Source organism: Podarcis cretensis, assembly GCF_951804945.1.
Source record: "Podarcis cretensis genome assembly, chromosome: 15".
NCBI lineage: Eukaryota > Metazoa > Chordata > Lepidosauria > Squamata > Lacertidae > Podarcis > Podarcis cretensis.
The window spans coordinates 29,262,905-29,280,245 of NC_137185.1; the positions used below are offsets into that span (position 1 = coordinate 29,262,905).

Genomic DNA, 17,341 nt, shown 5'->3' on the forward strand with positions numbered 1-17,341 from the left:
CATGCAGTCTGAACTGCAGCAATCAGTTCAGACCTCCTCACATGTTGAGCTTCTATGGTTAACTGAGGTACAATAATACTCTTGACTACCTTCCTCCCAAGCTGCAGGGGAGTGACCTAGCTAAGCCTAGCAGGACAGTTTATTCTATCTATGACATTAACCCCTTCATGCACTAATTAGACCTAAGCATGTGGGTTATATGAGGCTAGTTATCCCACAGAACAGTGAAGTCATTTTATAGACAGGGAATTGATACCTTATTCCACAGGCCTCACTCTGCTAAGAGTGTTCCTGCTATGAAGAAGTAAAAGTAGCAATATGATTTCTGTCGGTGGTGGGGAGAAAGAAACGGTGGCCCTCCAAATACTGCTGGACTGCAGCTCCATCATCTCCGAGTGCTGGCCATGCTGCCCCTGATGGATTCAAGCTATATCTCAAGTACCTCACTTCTGGCCCAGAGAGCTTAAGAGTCAAGGCCACAAGCCCTTCTTACATTCCCAGGTGGGATCAAAAGCAGCTCCCTCATGCTTGCTTCCTCCTTTCCTCCCTTCACAGTTCATTTGGACTGCTTCTTGAGTATTCATAAAAGAATAATTTACTCAGTAAATAGTTACTGGGCTCCAGAGGCAAGAGCCAAACCATGTTCGTAATCTCCTGGAGGAAGGTTACAAACATTTCACCTCCTCTGTCTCTGAGACAAAAGCTGGTGCCTTTTTGCCATCTTCTCTTGTAACCAGCTTTGTATCATAGGCCTTTCTGCCTTCTAGTGATTAATGTCAGAGGTAGCTTGCATCTACAGATTGTGAAATACAGAATTATCCAACAGGCTGCTCTTTGCTCTAAATCTTGCACAAATTTGGCAGCATTTTTGCAGCTGATAGGCCCAAAAGCCATCTTTCAACCCATAAAGGAAGGTGGGCTCCCTCTCTCTTCTGCATTTCTACCTGGGCAGTAAAATTTCACACCTCAGCTTAAAGAAATATTTGCCCGGTTTGTGCTAAAAAAAAGAAAGGGGCATATGTATGTGTGCACTCAGAGAGGCCAGGAGGGTTTGTGTTTTAGTATGTGTTTGTGTTTTGTTTCTTTGAATAAAGAGTTAACTTCATTGGCACCTTGTGAGTTATTGCTGAGCTGTTCCTGACTCCCGCCTTGACACTAGGGAGGCTCCAGGAGAAGCTGCAATGTTCACTCCTGCATCCAAACCAAGACTCTACCTCCTCAGCTGCTCCTTAAGAAGAACAGTAGCCCAATCCTATGCATGCTGACTTAGAAGCAAGTCCCACTGAGTTGGGCTTACTTCCTAGTAAGTGTGTATAGGCACCCTCTGCAACTTTACCACACACCCACTTCACTGCCTGCACCTGGTATCTTTTATTATAAATGAAATTTAATCAGGGAAGGAAAAGCAGCTTGCCGGCTGAAAGCCCCATCAAAATATATTAGAAATGCAACATCAAAAGAAAGAAATTGCTCTTTATCTGGAGAGGCAGAAGGCTTTTGATGTGTTTGTGTAATTAGTATTTACTGTGAACTGCTTGTGCCTGGGTATTTTAATTAGTGGGCACTTTTGGCCAAAACAACCACCTAATGGGAAAACTTTAGCTTAATTTTGATTCTCTAAAGCAGACTTTCATCTTTCGCTCTATAATTAATACAGTTTATGAAGGGAAACAGGTTGAAACTGCCCAACCTTCCCCTTTGAGGCCAAAGCAGCAGGCTCCTTCTGAAGAAATGGTTTCTTGGATGCATCTGTGGTGTCGTTCCCAATACCACACACTGGCTTTCCCGCTGCAATTTAACAGTTCCTAAAGCACAAGGCTGAACTAGGTCAATGTTTTTGGATAAATCTCAGCCCTTGGCAGGCACCCAAATGGTGATGGGGGTGGGCATATCTTGCTGTTCTCAGCTGAGAGCTATCATCTCAGGTGCATGTGCTCCATGTGAACAGTAGAGCAGGTCCTTCATGAGAGCAAATCTCCCTCTCTTCCTCTGTTACTCAACAGTTGGGTAAAACCAGAAGGATTTGCTTGATGTAGTCAGAAGCAGCTGAGATCCCATTCTAAACCATTCAGCACCTTCCAACTTTGATCCACCTCTCTAGCAAGACCAGGCAATGGCTCCCTTTCCATCCCAGCTCCCTTGTCCACCAAAGAGGCCTGGATCCCATTAGGAGATCAGGCTGCAGACTTGATCTCTCCAGCAGTCCCAGCCACCATTGGCTCTGCTTGTAGTTACCAGCTGGGATAAAGTCTACATGGCTTTGTTCCACTGACAGGAGCAACAGAAGTACTTTTTATTACAATTAACAATGTTATGAAGAGCCATTTGATTGCCCCAGGAAAAAAGCACATGTTTAGCAACAAAGCCTTCCTGCAAATGGATCAAAGCTTTCTAAGAATGGCCAGGGATCAACCTTGTTGCAAAGGCACAGAAATTTGTGTCTATTTTCTTTGACCTGAACTGGTGTTCTGTTTTGTTTTTCTAAAGTAAACACTTCCCTAGGTTAATGACAAATAAATGAGTTCTCTCTAAAAGCTCTTTGTCAGACTCCAGGTCATTGGTACCAGTTCATTTGGAGACAATATCTCTTGGGAGGAACCTGAGTGAAAGCTCCCAATATCAGGTATGAATGGCATGCCCAGAGCAGCTATCAGTTCTCCTCTTGGTTAGGGTCACTCAGTATCAACTCTGCTTACCTAGAGCTAAAGTGGCAGCCAGCTGCTCCACTAACACCCTTAGAAAGTCATCCCAGCAGCACGTCCAAACTACATGATTTGCTCAACTCTCCCAGGGCCACAAAGCAGTAGTGAGTGGATGGGTCCAGAGGCACAAAGTGGGCCAAGCAATGGATGTGACTACACATGTGCAGTAGGCTACATCCCACTTGTGCACAAGCCACAGGTCTCTGCCCTCACCCCACACATCTGCACCCCACACATTCAGGTAAGAAAGGGACATCAATGCACTTCAGAGACACAATCCAGCCAGGCACAAGGGTGGGGGTGGGGTGCGCAGATACAGATGCCTGGAGGGCTGCGCTTGACCCCTGAGCCTGTGGCTTCCTACCTCTGGCCTAATTCAATTAGGGGAACTTTGATGGACCATATGAGAAATTTGCTTACACTGCTAGGATCGATAGACGCATGGTATGGATCATGTCTGCCCAATAAGCAGCTCCACTCTAGAGAGTCCTAAACATGCTCCCCAATCTCCTGCAGTTATTGTTCCCATGTAATGAAAATTACTGCATCCTACCCGCACTCTTTATGTAGGATTTACAGCTGTAACATATGCTTCATGCCCACCCAGCCCCTCCTTCTGAAGGCCTCTGAAATTGCTGAAGATTGTCAGAGCAAAAGGTAGAGCAATACCATCCATCGCCACTAGCCATCCCCTTCAAAAAGAAGACTGACATTTGCACCTATGTTTTACCGAAGGGGCAGGTTGCAAGTCCCACTATGATGTGATATGGATGGCCCAGCCAAGAAGGGAAGGAGGAATTGAAAACCCCTTGCCATTACACCACAAAGGCCCAGCAGCGTTCAACTGCCTGGAAGCAGCTCTGCTCAGCAGAGCTCCTGCTGCTGTTTTTCCAGGCAAGGCGCAGGCCGCTCTGAAGCCAACAGTGACAATGATCTGCTTGGGCTGGCGGCTGAAAGGGTAGCTCAGCGCTCTGGATCACGTCAGGGCTGCAAGTGCTCCAGCTCCTTACCCGCAAGCTTTGGCCAGATTACCAACGGAAATTAAAAAGTCACTTTAAACATTGGATAAATTAAGCCATCTCCTCCCCCTCCCCCTAAATGTCAGGTTCCTTTTTACAGTAGCTGCAGTGTAAACAAGCGACAGGGCGTTATTAACACAGCTGCAGTCAGGGAAGCCGTTCTGGGAGCTGCTCACAGTGCAGCCAGTGACTCCAATGGAACAAGTCACCCATACAGAGAAAGAGACCCTGAATGGAAGCCATGTGGCCAGCTAAGGGAGCTGCCTGAAACTGTCTTGTTTCAGCACAGAAACAAGCCAGCAGCTAGAAGAGACTCCTCTTGGGGTAGAAGTTATCAAGAAGGGAGAGAAACACTGGGCCTCTGCTTCCTTCAACAAATCTCTCTCCTCCTCCTCCTCTCTGGAGCTCCTGAGAAGCTTTTCACTAGGAAACACAGAGGAAGTTCTGGTTTCACTCTCCCAGCAGATGAGGGGTTTAGGGCTAAAGTAGATCTTGAGTGGCGGCTGAAGACAGCTGGGGAATGATGGAGGTAAACAAGATGCACAGGCCAGATGACAGAAGCGGGTTCCACAATTAGGCTTGCCAGCTCTCAGCTAGCAAGCAAGGCCATGGGGGTTGGATGGCGTGCAGCAAATCAGCTGCTCCAAACAAGCTGAATTTACTGCAGCATGAAGGGCTTCCAAAAGCAATGGAGAGATTTCCATCCACTCTGCACGTAACAAGGTTATTTTAGTAACCATCAGAAGAAGCCTGATCAAACTCACACAGGGCAGCTTGCTGGAGGGAAGGCTACTCGGCTCAGGCTAGATATGCAAGGGACAGAAGCTGGAGCTCCCTGAAAAGGAGAGATACTGAAGACAATTTGCTTCTGACCAGTCAAACCTCCCCAGGTGTATCCAGCAGAGAGCTCATGCTTCTGTGTTCCCTCCACTGGACAGCTCATCTCCCAACCAAAAGGGAGAACAAGGCAACCACAGGCCATGTGGTCTTCCATGGAGAGTCCAAAAGGCAAGATCTCATCAAAATGTTCTTGATTATTGATTGAAACAGTTCTCCCTGACCCCCTCCTTCTTGTCAGACAGCTGATGTCAGTCCCCACAGACAACGCTGTGCTAGGTGGGCAAGTGGTCTGGCCAGCTATAAAGTCAGCTTTCCATGGGCAAACGCTTTACATTACTCTGTCTTTAAAAATGCTGAAAGCAGTTGCTCCATATGCAGCAGTGTTTCTTCAGTTATGTCATTATGAAACATTTCATACCACTTTCCATTTCTAGCAAGGGCCCCCAAAGCAGTTTACATAAAAGAACAAAATATCACCAAGTAAAAGAAATAAAAACTAAAACCTTCACCGGAAGTGCCTATGGCTTCCTTTAAAATGATGACTTCCACTCTACGCTTGTGACTTGGCCTGCTTGCTTGAGCCATCTTTGAAGGTGCTCTTGCTCTCTGCGGTCTGCTTTGCAGGGGCTAATCTCTGTCAGACGTGTGTGTGTGTGTGGTCTGAGTGCAAAAGAATGGTCCTGTTCTGCAGTGGCACACTTAGACTGGTGGCCTGTCTTTCTCTTCCGACTGAAAAGTGCTTGTCCAGAGCATTTTGAACAGTCCCAAGTAGCTACTCTTGAAAAATGCAAGGCAACAGTCCTCAGCTGTGCATTTTTCACTGACATATAATATACCATCAACAGTTTAAAAAATAACAAAAAACCCTTAACCAGCTGGAGAATGTGAAATGGCTGGCTCTGCCCCACTGGAAATCAGATGCTGCCTCCTTTGCCCCACAGAGGTTAATTCTGCAGAGCAGGGATGGAGAACCTCACTGTGACCTTCGCTAAGGCACTTGTCATGATGGCTGAGGCTGGCAGGAGTTGAAACTCAACATCTGGAGGACCACAGCTTCCCTACCCTTGTTACTGAGTCATGGGAGAGAGCTGAGATTTGTAGAATGAGAATTCACCCAAACCATTTTTGTAAAACACATCACCCCCAAACCATAAGGGGGGCAAAGTGTTTTCAGGTGGCACGAAAGCCCTGAGAATGTGGATGTATTGTGCATGTGTGTTTATGTATGCATGCTGCTAGCCAGAATCCACAACAGAAAGCCACAGAAGGTACACTTGAGAGTAACAAGAGAGCTTTGGAGATTTAGCAAGCCTGCCCAAGATGTTATTGAGTTTTATGCACTGGAAAATGCAATTTTCCAGCCAGAAATGCATTGGGACCATTTACTAGTGACTGTTTATCAAACTAACCCCCCTTTTAATTTTCACAGAAGCTGCAGTGGATCATTATCTCCATCTTTCCCACAGGAGAAGCCAACTCAGAACAGCTTTGCTCTGCTCAAATGCACCCACCAGTTTTGAAAATGAATTTTAAGCTGGCAAAACTTTTCCCAAGGTTGCACATTTCAGGCCTCTAGTTATGAAAGGCACCCTCATTTTTTAAATGTTATTCCTCCCAAGGAAGGCAACAAAGCCAGTTCACTGCAGCTTGCAAGTCCTCCCACCAAATACGTTGATCAATGGAAAGTTCCAAGACCTGAAGGGCATCACTCAGCTGAAAGCGGAGAGGAGGGGCAGCTATTTTAAGTTTACTGTAGTTGACTAAGTACATTATCTGATTAAAGAATGCAATAAATGTACTTACCAAATATTTCCCCTCCGCTCGCATATTCTGTCACCAGATAAATCATTCTCTCTGTCTCCATAACCTGCACAAGGACAGAAAACTGACAGATAAGGAGATTGCCTAGGACAAAAGGAAGCTGGCGCTAATTGGACCTTACTTTTTGTGACTTGCATCTTAAATACACTGAGCCACACTCAACAAATTAGAAGCACCCACCCAGTGGCTGCACTCAAGTGCACAAGGTCTGTTAAGGACCCAAACATCAAGCAAGCAAGACAGGCTAAACTTCAGGCTAAAATGCTGGAAGTGAGTGTTCAATATGCCTTTTCCAAGCTGAAAAAGCCTGCACTTCCCATTCTGAGGGCCCAATATTACTCTAAAGGTACTTCCACAAGCCATGCTAAGAATGCCTTTGGGTAATTAATGCCTCTTAACAACAACAACAACAACAACAACAACAACAACAACAACTACTTGCAAATATGGTAACTGAAGCCTATAAGGATGGGTCTGTTATTTTAATTCAAATTATATAAAGGCATTTAATCTGAATGACCTGATGGATGTTTCAGCCAGCAAAAAGGACCAGCCCATACACCCTGCTTTCTCAAAAGCATTCAGGTGTGGTGCTCTAAAGCATTTTCAGAGGTGGAGCTAAGCTCCATCGTTGACCTCATAACTTAAAACACTCAAGTAGCTACAGACTTGTTAGCAAAGGCAGCAGTGTCTCTTTGCAAGGGCAAAGAACATCCCACAATCAATTCAAGCATCTCAACAGCAGAGGTAACTAGCTTGGCTGTTCACTCTGGAGGCCCTTCCATTCTGTTTAATCCAGACCAGATATCTGACAGGTCTCAGGCAAAATATGCACCCAATTAAAACCTTCTTGTTGTGCCAAATAACCTTGGTTTCTTGGGTAAATGATGTAGATAGGCTAACAAAGCCACTGTCTACCATCTCATTCAGACCGCTGGAGATGTAGCAGGGAAACTCCTGGAAAAGAGGCTGGTCAGCCACAAGTTCCCTGAAGGCCAAGGTTCAGCGACTCCATATCCTCACCATGCAGGGCACAATGAATTGTGGAGAGAAGTGGGCTGGAAGGTTGGAAGCAAAAAAATCAAGGCAAGAGAACAGTAATGGTTCTCTGCCTTGTTTTCCCATTGCAGTTCCCCAAATACTGTATCTGCACTGGTACCAATGAAGATGATGAAGAAGAAGTGAGGGGCAGAACTGGGGCTAAACAGATTCTTGCTGCAAGTGACAATGGCAACACAGAGCACAGTAAGCAGGTTTTCTCAGAGCAAACTGCTACGGTTCTCATTACTCAATAGGACACAGGGAATAGGACAGGGGGTAGGGGAGCAAAAGGGATGGTTTCACTGAAGTGCCCTTTAAATGTCACACTAGCACAGTGGGAGACACTCTTCTGTAGACTCAGAGCAAAACAGAAGTGTAAAAGTTTAAAAAGCTTGTAACAGGGGGCAGTGTGTGCATGAATGAGGTCAAATGAGTATGTCCCATGGAATTTTCACCCCATGACAGGAGTACCAGGCAAGTCTTTCTGACAGCACCCCTTCATACTCAAAGGGGTCCCTGCCCAAATGGACCTGTGTAGTGAATTATGGAGCCTGAACATTAGCCAGCCTAGAGATCTGATCCCCCGCCCCCCTGCCGCCACCACCTTCGATGAGCAGAGTGGATAAGGGCTTTAGCCTTGTATCTTTCAGCCTTTTGCTTGTAAATTGTTGGAAGGAAGGAAGGAAGGAAGGAAGGAAGGAAGGAAGGAAGGAAGGAAGGGAGGGACATTTCTAGTAGAAAATAAAATTTGGGCACTGAACTGTGACTACAAGCAGTCCTTTTTGCTTTTGAGGGGTTTGGAGGAACTGCTGAGGCTCAAGAAATTGCCTCCAGATCACCCCACTTCCATAGACGGGGGCGGGGCATTTCTTATGGACAGAGTGGTTTTTCAATGTGTCTCAAAACAATTTGGTGGGTGGAAGCCAATAGGGACACACCTGGACCCTGCTCTTAACAGTCCAGAAACTGGCCATCCCATGTCAAAATTGGAGCTCATCAGGCAGCCTGTGCTGTCTTTTGTTTCAGTCACTTTTCAGTTAAAAGCCACATGAAAGAATCACATGCAAAAATTCTGCTCCTTGAGAAGCAGTGGATATGAATAGCCTGCTGACAGGCCTTGGCGGTGCAGAAAGATGGTTGTGTAGATTCTGGAATGGTTCATCTTTGGCATTATTATGTGCATTCAGTTGACAGAAAGCTGCTTCTCTCAAGAAGCTAAGAGGCCTCATTCCAGCAGCAGTCACTGCAAAAGCTGCCTACCTCTGTTAATGCCTGCTGAACAGCTGAATTTGGAGGTTTCCCATGTCCCACCCTTGTCCCACCCATGGTCTTTACTCCCAAACCTCAAGGACACTAACAAGTGAATCCTCAGAGTGGACACCAACACACAGCATTCATACCTGATACAATCTGATGATGTGTGGGTGGCAAAGCATCTTCATGATCTGAACTTCTCTGAAGATCTTCTTGAGGTTCTCTTCGTCCAGCTGAGTCTTATCAATTATCTTTATGGCAACCTGAAAGGGACCAGCAAGACAGACCATTAGAAAACACAACCTCATACTGGTCAAGTGGAATTCAGAAACATCATTCCCTCTTATAGCAAAAGTGTCAGTTTCCAAACTGTTCACAAGAAAGATGTTATCGCACCAATCAAGGCACAGTCACTATTGGGGATTTGCATGAAACCGCCTAATACCAAGTCAGGCTACTGGTCCATCTAGCCCATCACCCTCCATTTCTGCTGCCCAGGTCTTTCCTAGTCTCGACACCTAAGATGCAAGTGCCAAAGGTTGAACCTGTAACATTCCCACATGCTCTACATTACACTATGGCAACCCTCTCCACCACCACACACACCTAAGTCCTATTTATTGGGTCAAGAAAGTTGTTTCACAGAATGTATGCAACATCTCACATCAAGCAGCCTTGCCCCTTATGTGCAGAGGTGAAAAGGAAACAGGTTTTACAGACAGTTCCAAGCACTTTGAAGTTTACTACAAATGTAGAGAAACATAAGCAATCCCAGTAAAGCTTCTCTCTCCCCAGAGGAGTAGATCGTTTTAAACTATAAACATCCAAAACATTCCATTTACTAGAGATGTAGACCAGAAATTAGTTGCATCTCATGGGGCCACTTTCCAGTTGTAAAAACGCAGGTCACCTAGCACCCATTTTTTAACATCTTAAATTCCAGGGTACATGGATAATTCTAACCAGGACTAGTCTCCTGGTTGTAGCCCTTTGGTGCGATACCCGCACAAGCAAGCCTAAAGCATCAGATCTCCAAAGCAGTTTTTAAAAAGAGAATAAGAACTCAAATTCAGTGTCCTTTGAAGATTAAAGCATCTCCATCACAGTGTGGAATAGTTAGAAAACAGAGTCCAGATTGCTAGCAGCCCAACATGTATATTTCCATTTTATTAGTATGACATATGTAATCAAAGGGAATCCTGTCTAGGCCCTGATAAATTCAAGATTTCCTAGATCTAGGCCACTCTATTCATGTTACGTGCACTTATTTTTCATAGCATGGAATGTCTTGTATACACTCGAATTATGCCAGCATACATGCAAACAGCGCACACAGGACTATTGCCTGCTTACTAGTGGTAAGTGCTAGTCAGTAACACCTGCCTAGAGGAATCTGCTGCTGTCCTCTACCCAGCCCATTCATTACTGCTTCCTCTAGTGCTCTGCCTGGAACAGCAAGTGTCTCATTCCACACTGACAAATGTCCTCACGGAGGCATGCTCTACAGTGTTTGAAGCTGCCTGTTTACCCGTCCCCATGGAGACGTCCAATTCCACGTGAAACCCAAGTCACTGTTGCCTTCCTGGCACAAATGTCGTAGTAAAGCCTTTTCACGGGTAGGGAAGTAGATTGAGTACAGCAGCTCTCTTGTCTTGCTGCTAAGCCAGCAAAATGTTTTTCCAGTCAAATCTTCACCACTACCCCACCTTTCCCTGAAATGCAGAATCATAGGTCACTGATGCATCTCTCTCCTCCTCTTTCCCTTTTCAGGTGAGCAAAGACCCCTTCCCTTCCATGTAGCTGTGGATGTGTTCCAACATGTGGTATAGAATATTGGTAGGCTGATCAAAAAGAGCTAATTTCTCCATCAGCACCAGCCATATGTGTACAGTAAGCATTAGTAAAGAGACCATGTCAAAGGTCTGCCATTGAAATGGCCAATGTTAAAAGCTGCTGGAGCTCTAAGAGCAAGCTAAAAGAGCTGCCTTTGGGTGACACCTCCAGAATTCAGAAACTTCCAACCCAAATGACTGCTCCCATTATAAATTCAGTGGGACAGACCAGCAGGATGCTGCAGCCTCAACAGCAAGATTCGTCAGAGAACTTGGTGTGCTTCCCCTGAGTCTGTTACTGGGGAAGAAAAGGATTAAAATATGCCTTAATGTAACCCCCAGCTCATCTGAACATTAACCAAGTGAGTTTTCCTGGATAATTATGAAGTGTATACCCACTGGCAAACCTCCCTCTGAGGCTCCTGATACTTCATTCGGTATTACCCATTTACGTTCAGTGGAAGCCATAGGTGTTATCAACTCAACCCTGGAGGAGCTTCTCAATTCAAGATTTTGGCTGGGGATGTTGACCAATGGGGTGTACAGTCTCCACCAACTGCAGCTGAGTAAGCTCAGGGTAGTCAGCCCCATATATTCCAAAGATGCCTCAAGTTCATGCACAGGTTGACCCAGATTCTGCTCAGTCCACTGGACTGTGGCCACAATTAAGTGTCAAACTAATCTATAAACAGAATCCTTCAGTAGTGAAACTCAGGGAAATTAACAATCCCATTATGGGACGCTAACAAAGCGTGTAGCATCTGCAGGAACTATGCCAGCTCCCAGCACTCATGCTGCCACCAATTAGAAGTGCTTCAAAATCCAAGCTGCTTTCCCCTTTCCTTCTGTCCAAACTTCAACCTCGCAATTTGAGAAACCAATGCTTGAGAAGCAAGGTTGGGAGAACTACCCAACACTCTGCTGGGGAGAAGTTAAGGGCATAATTCTGAAACAGAGTCCAAAGCTCCACTGGGAGCAAGTGCAAGTAATGCTAATTCACAGGTGGTGCTGTTTTATAGTTGAACATTCCTCTGCATTGCTCAGAATGAATTTATGGGAGCCCAGCTGGTGGTGCTCTCCCCTCTGCAGGGATTAGACAGGGGTCAGCAACCTTTTTCAGCATTGGGCCGGTCCACTGTCCCTCAGACCATGTGGTGGGCTAGACTATTTTTTTTTTGGGGGGGGGGTGAATGAATTCTTATGCCCCACAAATAACCCAGAGATGCATTTTCAATAAAAGCACACATTCTACTCATGTAAAAACACGCTGATTCCCAGACCATTCGTGGGCCGGATTGAGAAGGCGATTGGGCTGGATTCGGTCCCTGGGCCTTAGGTTGCCTACCCCTGGATTAGAGGGAGAAGGGGGCTAAAATCCAGGCCAGAAGAGGCTTGTCCCTACCCTCCAACTGCCAGTGTGCCACCTCTAAGGCCCCTGCTCCTCATCTTGCAATTCTCAAGTTTGCTGAAGCAAGAGACAAAGAGAGGTCTACTGCTTATGTTGAAAAGATGCTATGAGTAACAGCCAAAGAGCTGTGAGGAGCACCCCTGGTGGAACTTCTCACACACTTGTCTAGGTACACCACCTGTTTTATCTCCTGCATCTGCACCACTCTGGTTTTGAATTATTACGACATTGTGGTAGAAAGTGATTCGGGGTGTTTAAGAGCACTGCTGTCTTCCAAGAGCAAACAATTTCATCTGAGCCAGGAACAAGTGCTCCAATGACTTCCGGGTTGGTGCCTCCGGTAATGGCGGAATTCCTCTGATCGGGAGGAATTTGCCTCGTGGGAATCTGGGTCTGGCCGCCACGGCAAAGGCGGAGACCCGTTAAAAATCACAGGCAGGAGAAGCCTGTGAGCGTGGGATTCGGCGGGCACCCTTTGCGCCTCCCCTACTCACAGGGAAACCCGGTTTCGGGGGTCCAGAGCGACGTGGGGTGAGCAGCACGGTGCTTCGAATCGTCTGCTTCTTCCACGGAGCGAAGCCGCATAGCTGTTGCCGGAGAGCGCTGACTTTTTCTTGTGGACAATTTGATTTCAAAGTAATTACCCGTGAGTAGAGCTGAAGCGGGAGAATTGGATTTTTAAACGTCTAATTTGGTATCGTAACGGGGAGGTTCAATACAGGAAGTCCACCTTCCCCTTTTCTAAATAGACTGAAGCAATGAGGCTGCAAGCTGAGGTCTTGGAAAGCCCTTTGTAAAAGATTAAATTTCCATCGGTAAAGAACACTATACCCCCCGCTTGGAGGCAGGAGAAGAGGGGGGGAGTTGTGGACTGAGTATGCCTGCAGGAGAGAGCGAAGAGAGCTAAAATACCGCCGCTCTAACCCTGGAAACGGGCTGCTAGCAGGACTGACTTTTTTTGGGAATGTTCATTGACAGCGTTTAGAACGTTCATTGACAGCTAGCTAAATAAGAGAAATACATTGTTTCTACTGTTTCCGGCTTTTAAAAAGGAGTAAAAAGTAACTGAAAACTGAAACTAACTTTGGATTGTGTGAACTGTGTTTAAAAGAGGACATTACTGACTAATAGAAATAGAAACTGTACCCCTCTAGTGGAAGTTTTTGAAACTGGTTGCTTTACAAGAGCTGGGCTAGGGGATTTTCCAGCTGCAAGATAAAAAACTGTGAGACTCTGGGACTGACCTTGAATCTTTTGAGTGTTATGGCAAATGGAAAGGGAAAAACAGACCAGTCAACTGCTGAAAAAACATTAAGGTCTGGGAGGACTTGGCAGCAACCCAGGAGAGGCTCAACATCAGGCCTCCCTGCTACTTCTGCTGCTGCTTTTACAACAGTACACTCAAAACCAAGAGGAATGTTGACAGAAGAGGCCTTAGCGGTTGCATTAAATAAGATAAATGATTCACTGGAACAGCTTAACAAGAAAACAGACGCGATAAATGTGAAAGTGGATGCTGTAACTACTAAAATTGACTTAATTACAGAAAGTATAAATAATTTGGGACAAAAGGTGAATACCAATACAGAAACCATGCAGAAATTGAAACAGGAATCTACTGTGATACGGCAGACTGCGGAAGAAGCCAGGGAGAAAGCCGTTGCTGCTGAATGCAAAGTAACACAACTCGAGAGAGAGAGAGTCCCAGCCCTACAGAGGCAACTTGATGAACATAAGTTGACGCTTGCTATGATTGAACTTAAAGAAAAACAGACGAATTTGAGGATCAGAGCCCTACCTGAATTGGAGAAGAAAAGCTTGATAGATAGAAAATCTATCACAGGAATTTGCTGACTTTTGGGACTTGGACTTGGGCCAAGAAGAGTTTAGAATTGTGAGGGCCTTCAGACTTGGAAGAGGAGGGAAAAAAGAGAAGAATAGAATAAGAGACTGCTTGATCACTCTTCAAACTAAAGAAGAGAGAGATAGAATCTTGGGTTGGCATTACCAGAAGAACCTAGAAGTACAACAGTCAAGAGTGGAAATTTTTAAAGACGTCCCGAAATATCTTTTGGATTTTAGGCCTAACCACGGAGATATTGTTGCCCTGCTGAGAAGGAATAAAATCATCTTTAGGTGGGAGTTTCCCCAAGGTTTATCCTTCAGTTTCAAAGGAAGGAAAATAAAAATAAGATCAGTAGAAGATAAAGTAAAGTTTTTGAATAAATACGAAGAAGATCCGCAGAAGGGACTTGGAAAAGAGCCAAGAGCATCGGATAGAAGATCACCAGGATGAAGTTGATGGACTATATGGAACTGGCGGAAATGACCGGCAGAATCCGAGACCAGGGAGAAGAGTCGGTGGAAGAGGACTGGAAAAAGTTTAAAGATTTTTTACGGAAATACTGTAAAATTAATGAATGTTAGAAAAATGTTGGAATGAAGTTATATGGCTTTAGTAGAAATGTTATAAGGAATTAAGTATAAATAGATTAATAGAGTATTAAAGGAAAAAATAAGGTTAGAATGTGTTAAGATAATTATAGGATAGAAAACAGAGGAAGATGGAAAGGAATTGCTGAAACAATTAATAGAGGTGGAATACAAAAAGGGAGGTGTGAGGAGGTCGCTGAAATAAGTGAATGAAAGATACTGAAATTGGTTGATGTGTTTTAAATTGTTTTTGTTTTGTTTTGTTAGTTTAATGTGTTAGTGTTATGTAGTGTTTTTGTATTGTATTGTATTGTATTGTATTGTGTGTGTTTTTTGTAGTGTTTAAATTGTTGGAAAAGTAATAAATATTATTTTCAAAAAAAAAACAAAAACAAGTGCTCCAATGTACCCGATATTGTGGACTGCATGACTGCTGGCTCTGGCCGATCTTGCATTGCTCCCAAGTTCCAAGATCCTCTATCGTTATGAAACAAAAAGTCAGAGAAGCTAAAATGCCTTGGCTTTTGACCTACAATTTCCCAAAGTAGGTCAGGATGGCGTGTAACTATGGGGCTTGTCCGCCTTCAATAACGCCACAGTGCAGACACCCTGGAGTGGGACGCTACATCTTTTCCACCACCATGCCATTTCACCCAGAAGGCTGGAACAGAGACTCTGAAGCACTTGCAAAGCAAGCCAGGGATTCTTTAGGCTGCTCCAGCATAGAAAATTGCTGGCTGTAGACTAACTCCAGTATTGTCTGCTTATTCCACGGGGTGCAAATGCCTCTGGCTCAGACCAGCAGCCAGCACTCTGCAGACCTCCTGTTAATAGTCACTGGAAACTTTGCTAGGCAGGAAAGGTCTCCTAATTAGAAAGCCAGCCAGCCATTCCCATTCCAGCACAACTTGGACAAAGAGCGGTGGGTAGAACAGACCCTGGCTCCACACAATTTTAATGAAAATAATCCTCTCCCCTTGAAAGCACATTCACTTCCAAAAGAGACGTGCATGTGCCAATTTCCTGGAAACAGCTGCTCCAGTGAGGGCTTGCAGCTTCCACGGTGCTAAACGCGCACATGAAATCTTCCTATATTGCACTGAGAAAGGATAATGCCTGCAGGAGTGTGATACACAAGAGGAGTCCCATGTCACAAATAAAACAGGCATTGAGACTGTGTATGCAGTAAACATACAGGGGGGGGGGGGTTGTGGGGATGAGAATGTGAGCTTACCATGACTATTCCATTTGCCTACCAATTCATGGAGGGTGACCTTGCAAAACAGGTTGCCTTCCTCTGCTTACGGAGGTGCCCTGCGCATTCTACAACCCTGGAAAAATCAGGGTTCTAAAATGGGGGGGGGGGCACCAACATGAGTCCAACAGACTCCTCACTTCATTCCCCTCCATGAAGGGTTGCTTAAACAGTGACAGTAGCAGAGTGAGAACACTCATCCCTATAGCTCTGCTACTCCCCATGTTTGTAACATATACAATCTGAAAGGAAGAAGAAAGCTACAGACATGTGCCGGTTTGGGGCTCATTGAAGAGAGAACAGCCCAGCCAAATGTCACAAGAGGCACAGGATCACTCCTCACTGACTTGTGGAATAGTGCTGCTTGCTCCCAAATTGCTCAAGGTTCTGTAACTGAATATTACTGTCCAGGGTTCAAAGTTAGCAGGGCGCCAGGTGCATTTTGTACCTAAAGATCCCCCATTTGCGAGCACCTCAAAAAGTCTGGGTGCCATTTTTTGCACCTGGCTGGTACTCAAGGATTACTGAAATGTATATGCTTTGATGTCTTGAAGTATATGTTAAGGACAGAAAGCATGTTAAGGAGTTTAACAATAAAGAGTAGAGTTTTTGAAAACTGAAGAATGGTACCAATATTTTTATTGCAAACACCAAATTAAACATGTATTAATAATTCTGCTAAAAATGTGATATTAACAATGTGTCACTTATGTGAATTGCGTATTAATTCATGTTTATAAAAATAATAAAAAGTATTGCGAACCCACCCCCCGAGGCGACTAGACATTCTGTTTTGGTGCCCATAACCCCGGTGCTTTTCTATCCCAGTTTCTAACACTGCCACTGTCCCTCTAAGAAAGAAAAGGGGGGACTGCTCTTACCTACTCTACAATGCACTTACAACCTTGTAGGCTTGTGTTCCAATGCTGTACGGCAAAAAAAGGCCATGGAACTGCATTGCCTGACAGACACAAGGAAGAAACTATATCCAGAAATATTTGTTAGATTAACAGCCTGCACTGCTCAAGGAAAAACCTGATTGACTCTGCTTCTGGATTGCCGCTATTTAGCAAGCTAAAGTGTCAGAATAATAGAATTGGAGATTTGGAGAGGACCCCAAGGGTCATCTAGCCCAATTCTCTGCAATGCAGGAATCTCAACACACAGTTCCCCATCTGATTTAAAACCATACTGGACCCTGCTTAGCTTTGCAAATGTGCGAGCAGTTTTATTGCTGCACCACTGGAAAACAGAGGTGAGTTAAGCGTACGAGGGGGGGGAAATACAGCACACTAGAGGCAACATCAATCTCTTTACATGGAAGGCAACACCCACTTGGCACAATGAGGAATCAATGAAAACATCCTGTTTATCAATTTCAAGTGGGAGTAACATCCAGACAGGATTCCTTGAAACTTGTATTTACCTGCTAGAACGAAAACCAAATCCATGCCAATACAAAGGGGTGGCAGAATTTAGTAGTCTTCCCCCCCCCCCCAGCACTTCGACTTCGATGATGTTTCCAAATGAGAAAGCAAAAGCCCTCCATGTCACCTGGTCTTGAAGCCATCAAGCCCATCCCAGATGGGCAGCAAGGAACAGCAGAAGAAACTGCAATGCTCTCGGGCAGCTTTACTGATATTTCCTGCTCAAGCAACATGAAACCCAAGCAGGACTGGACAAGACATCCCACTGTCTAACACATGCAGAGACTATGACAGCAGCAGCCATACAAA

At 45.1% G+C, this 17,341-nt stretch overlaps 1 protein-coding gene across 3 annotated transcripts in view; it reads right to left on the reverse strand.

The window, feature by feature from the left end:
* SIK3 (SIK family kinase 3) overlaps positions 1-17,341 on the reverse strand; it is a 101,482-nt gene that overhangs the window by 28,195 nt on the left and 55,946 nt on the right. For all 3 annotated transcript variants that reach the window (XM_079954646.1, XM_079954645.1, XM_079954644.1), the window contains exons 2-3: positions 8,824-8,940; positions 6,365-6,428 (exon numbers count right to left, since the gene is read on the reverse strand). In XM_079954646.1, the coding sequence (XP_079810772.1) occupies positions 6,365-6,428; positions 8,824-8,865 (106 nt within the window). In that variant the 5' untranslated portion in view covers positions 8,866-8,940. The remainder of the gene's footprint in view (positions 1-6,364; positions 6,429-8,823; positions 8,941-17,341) is intronic.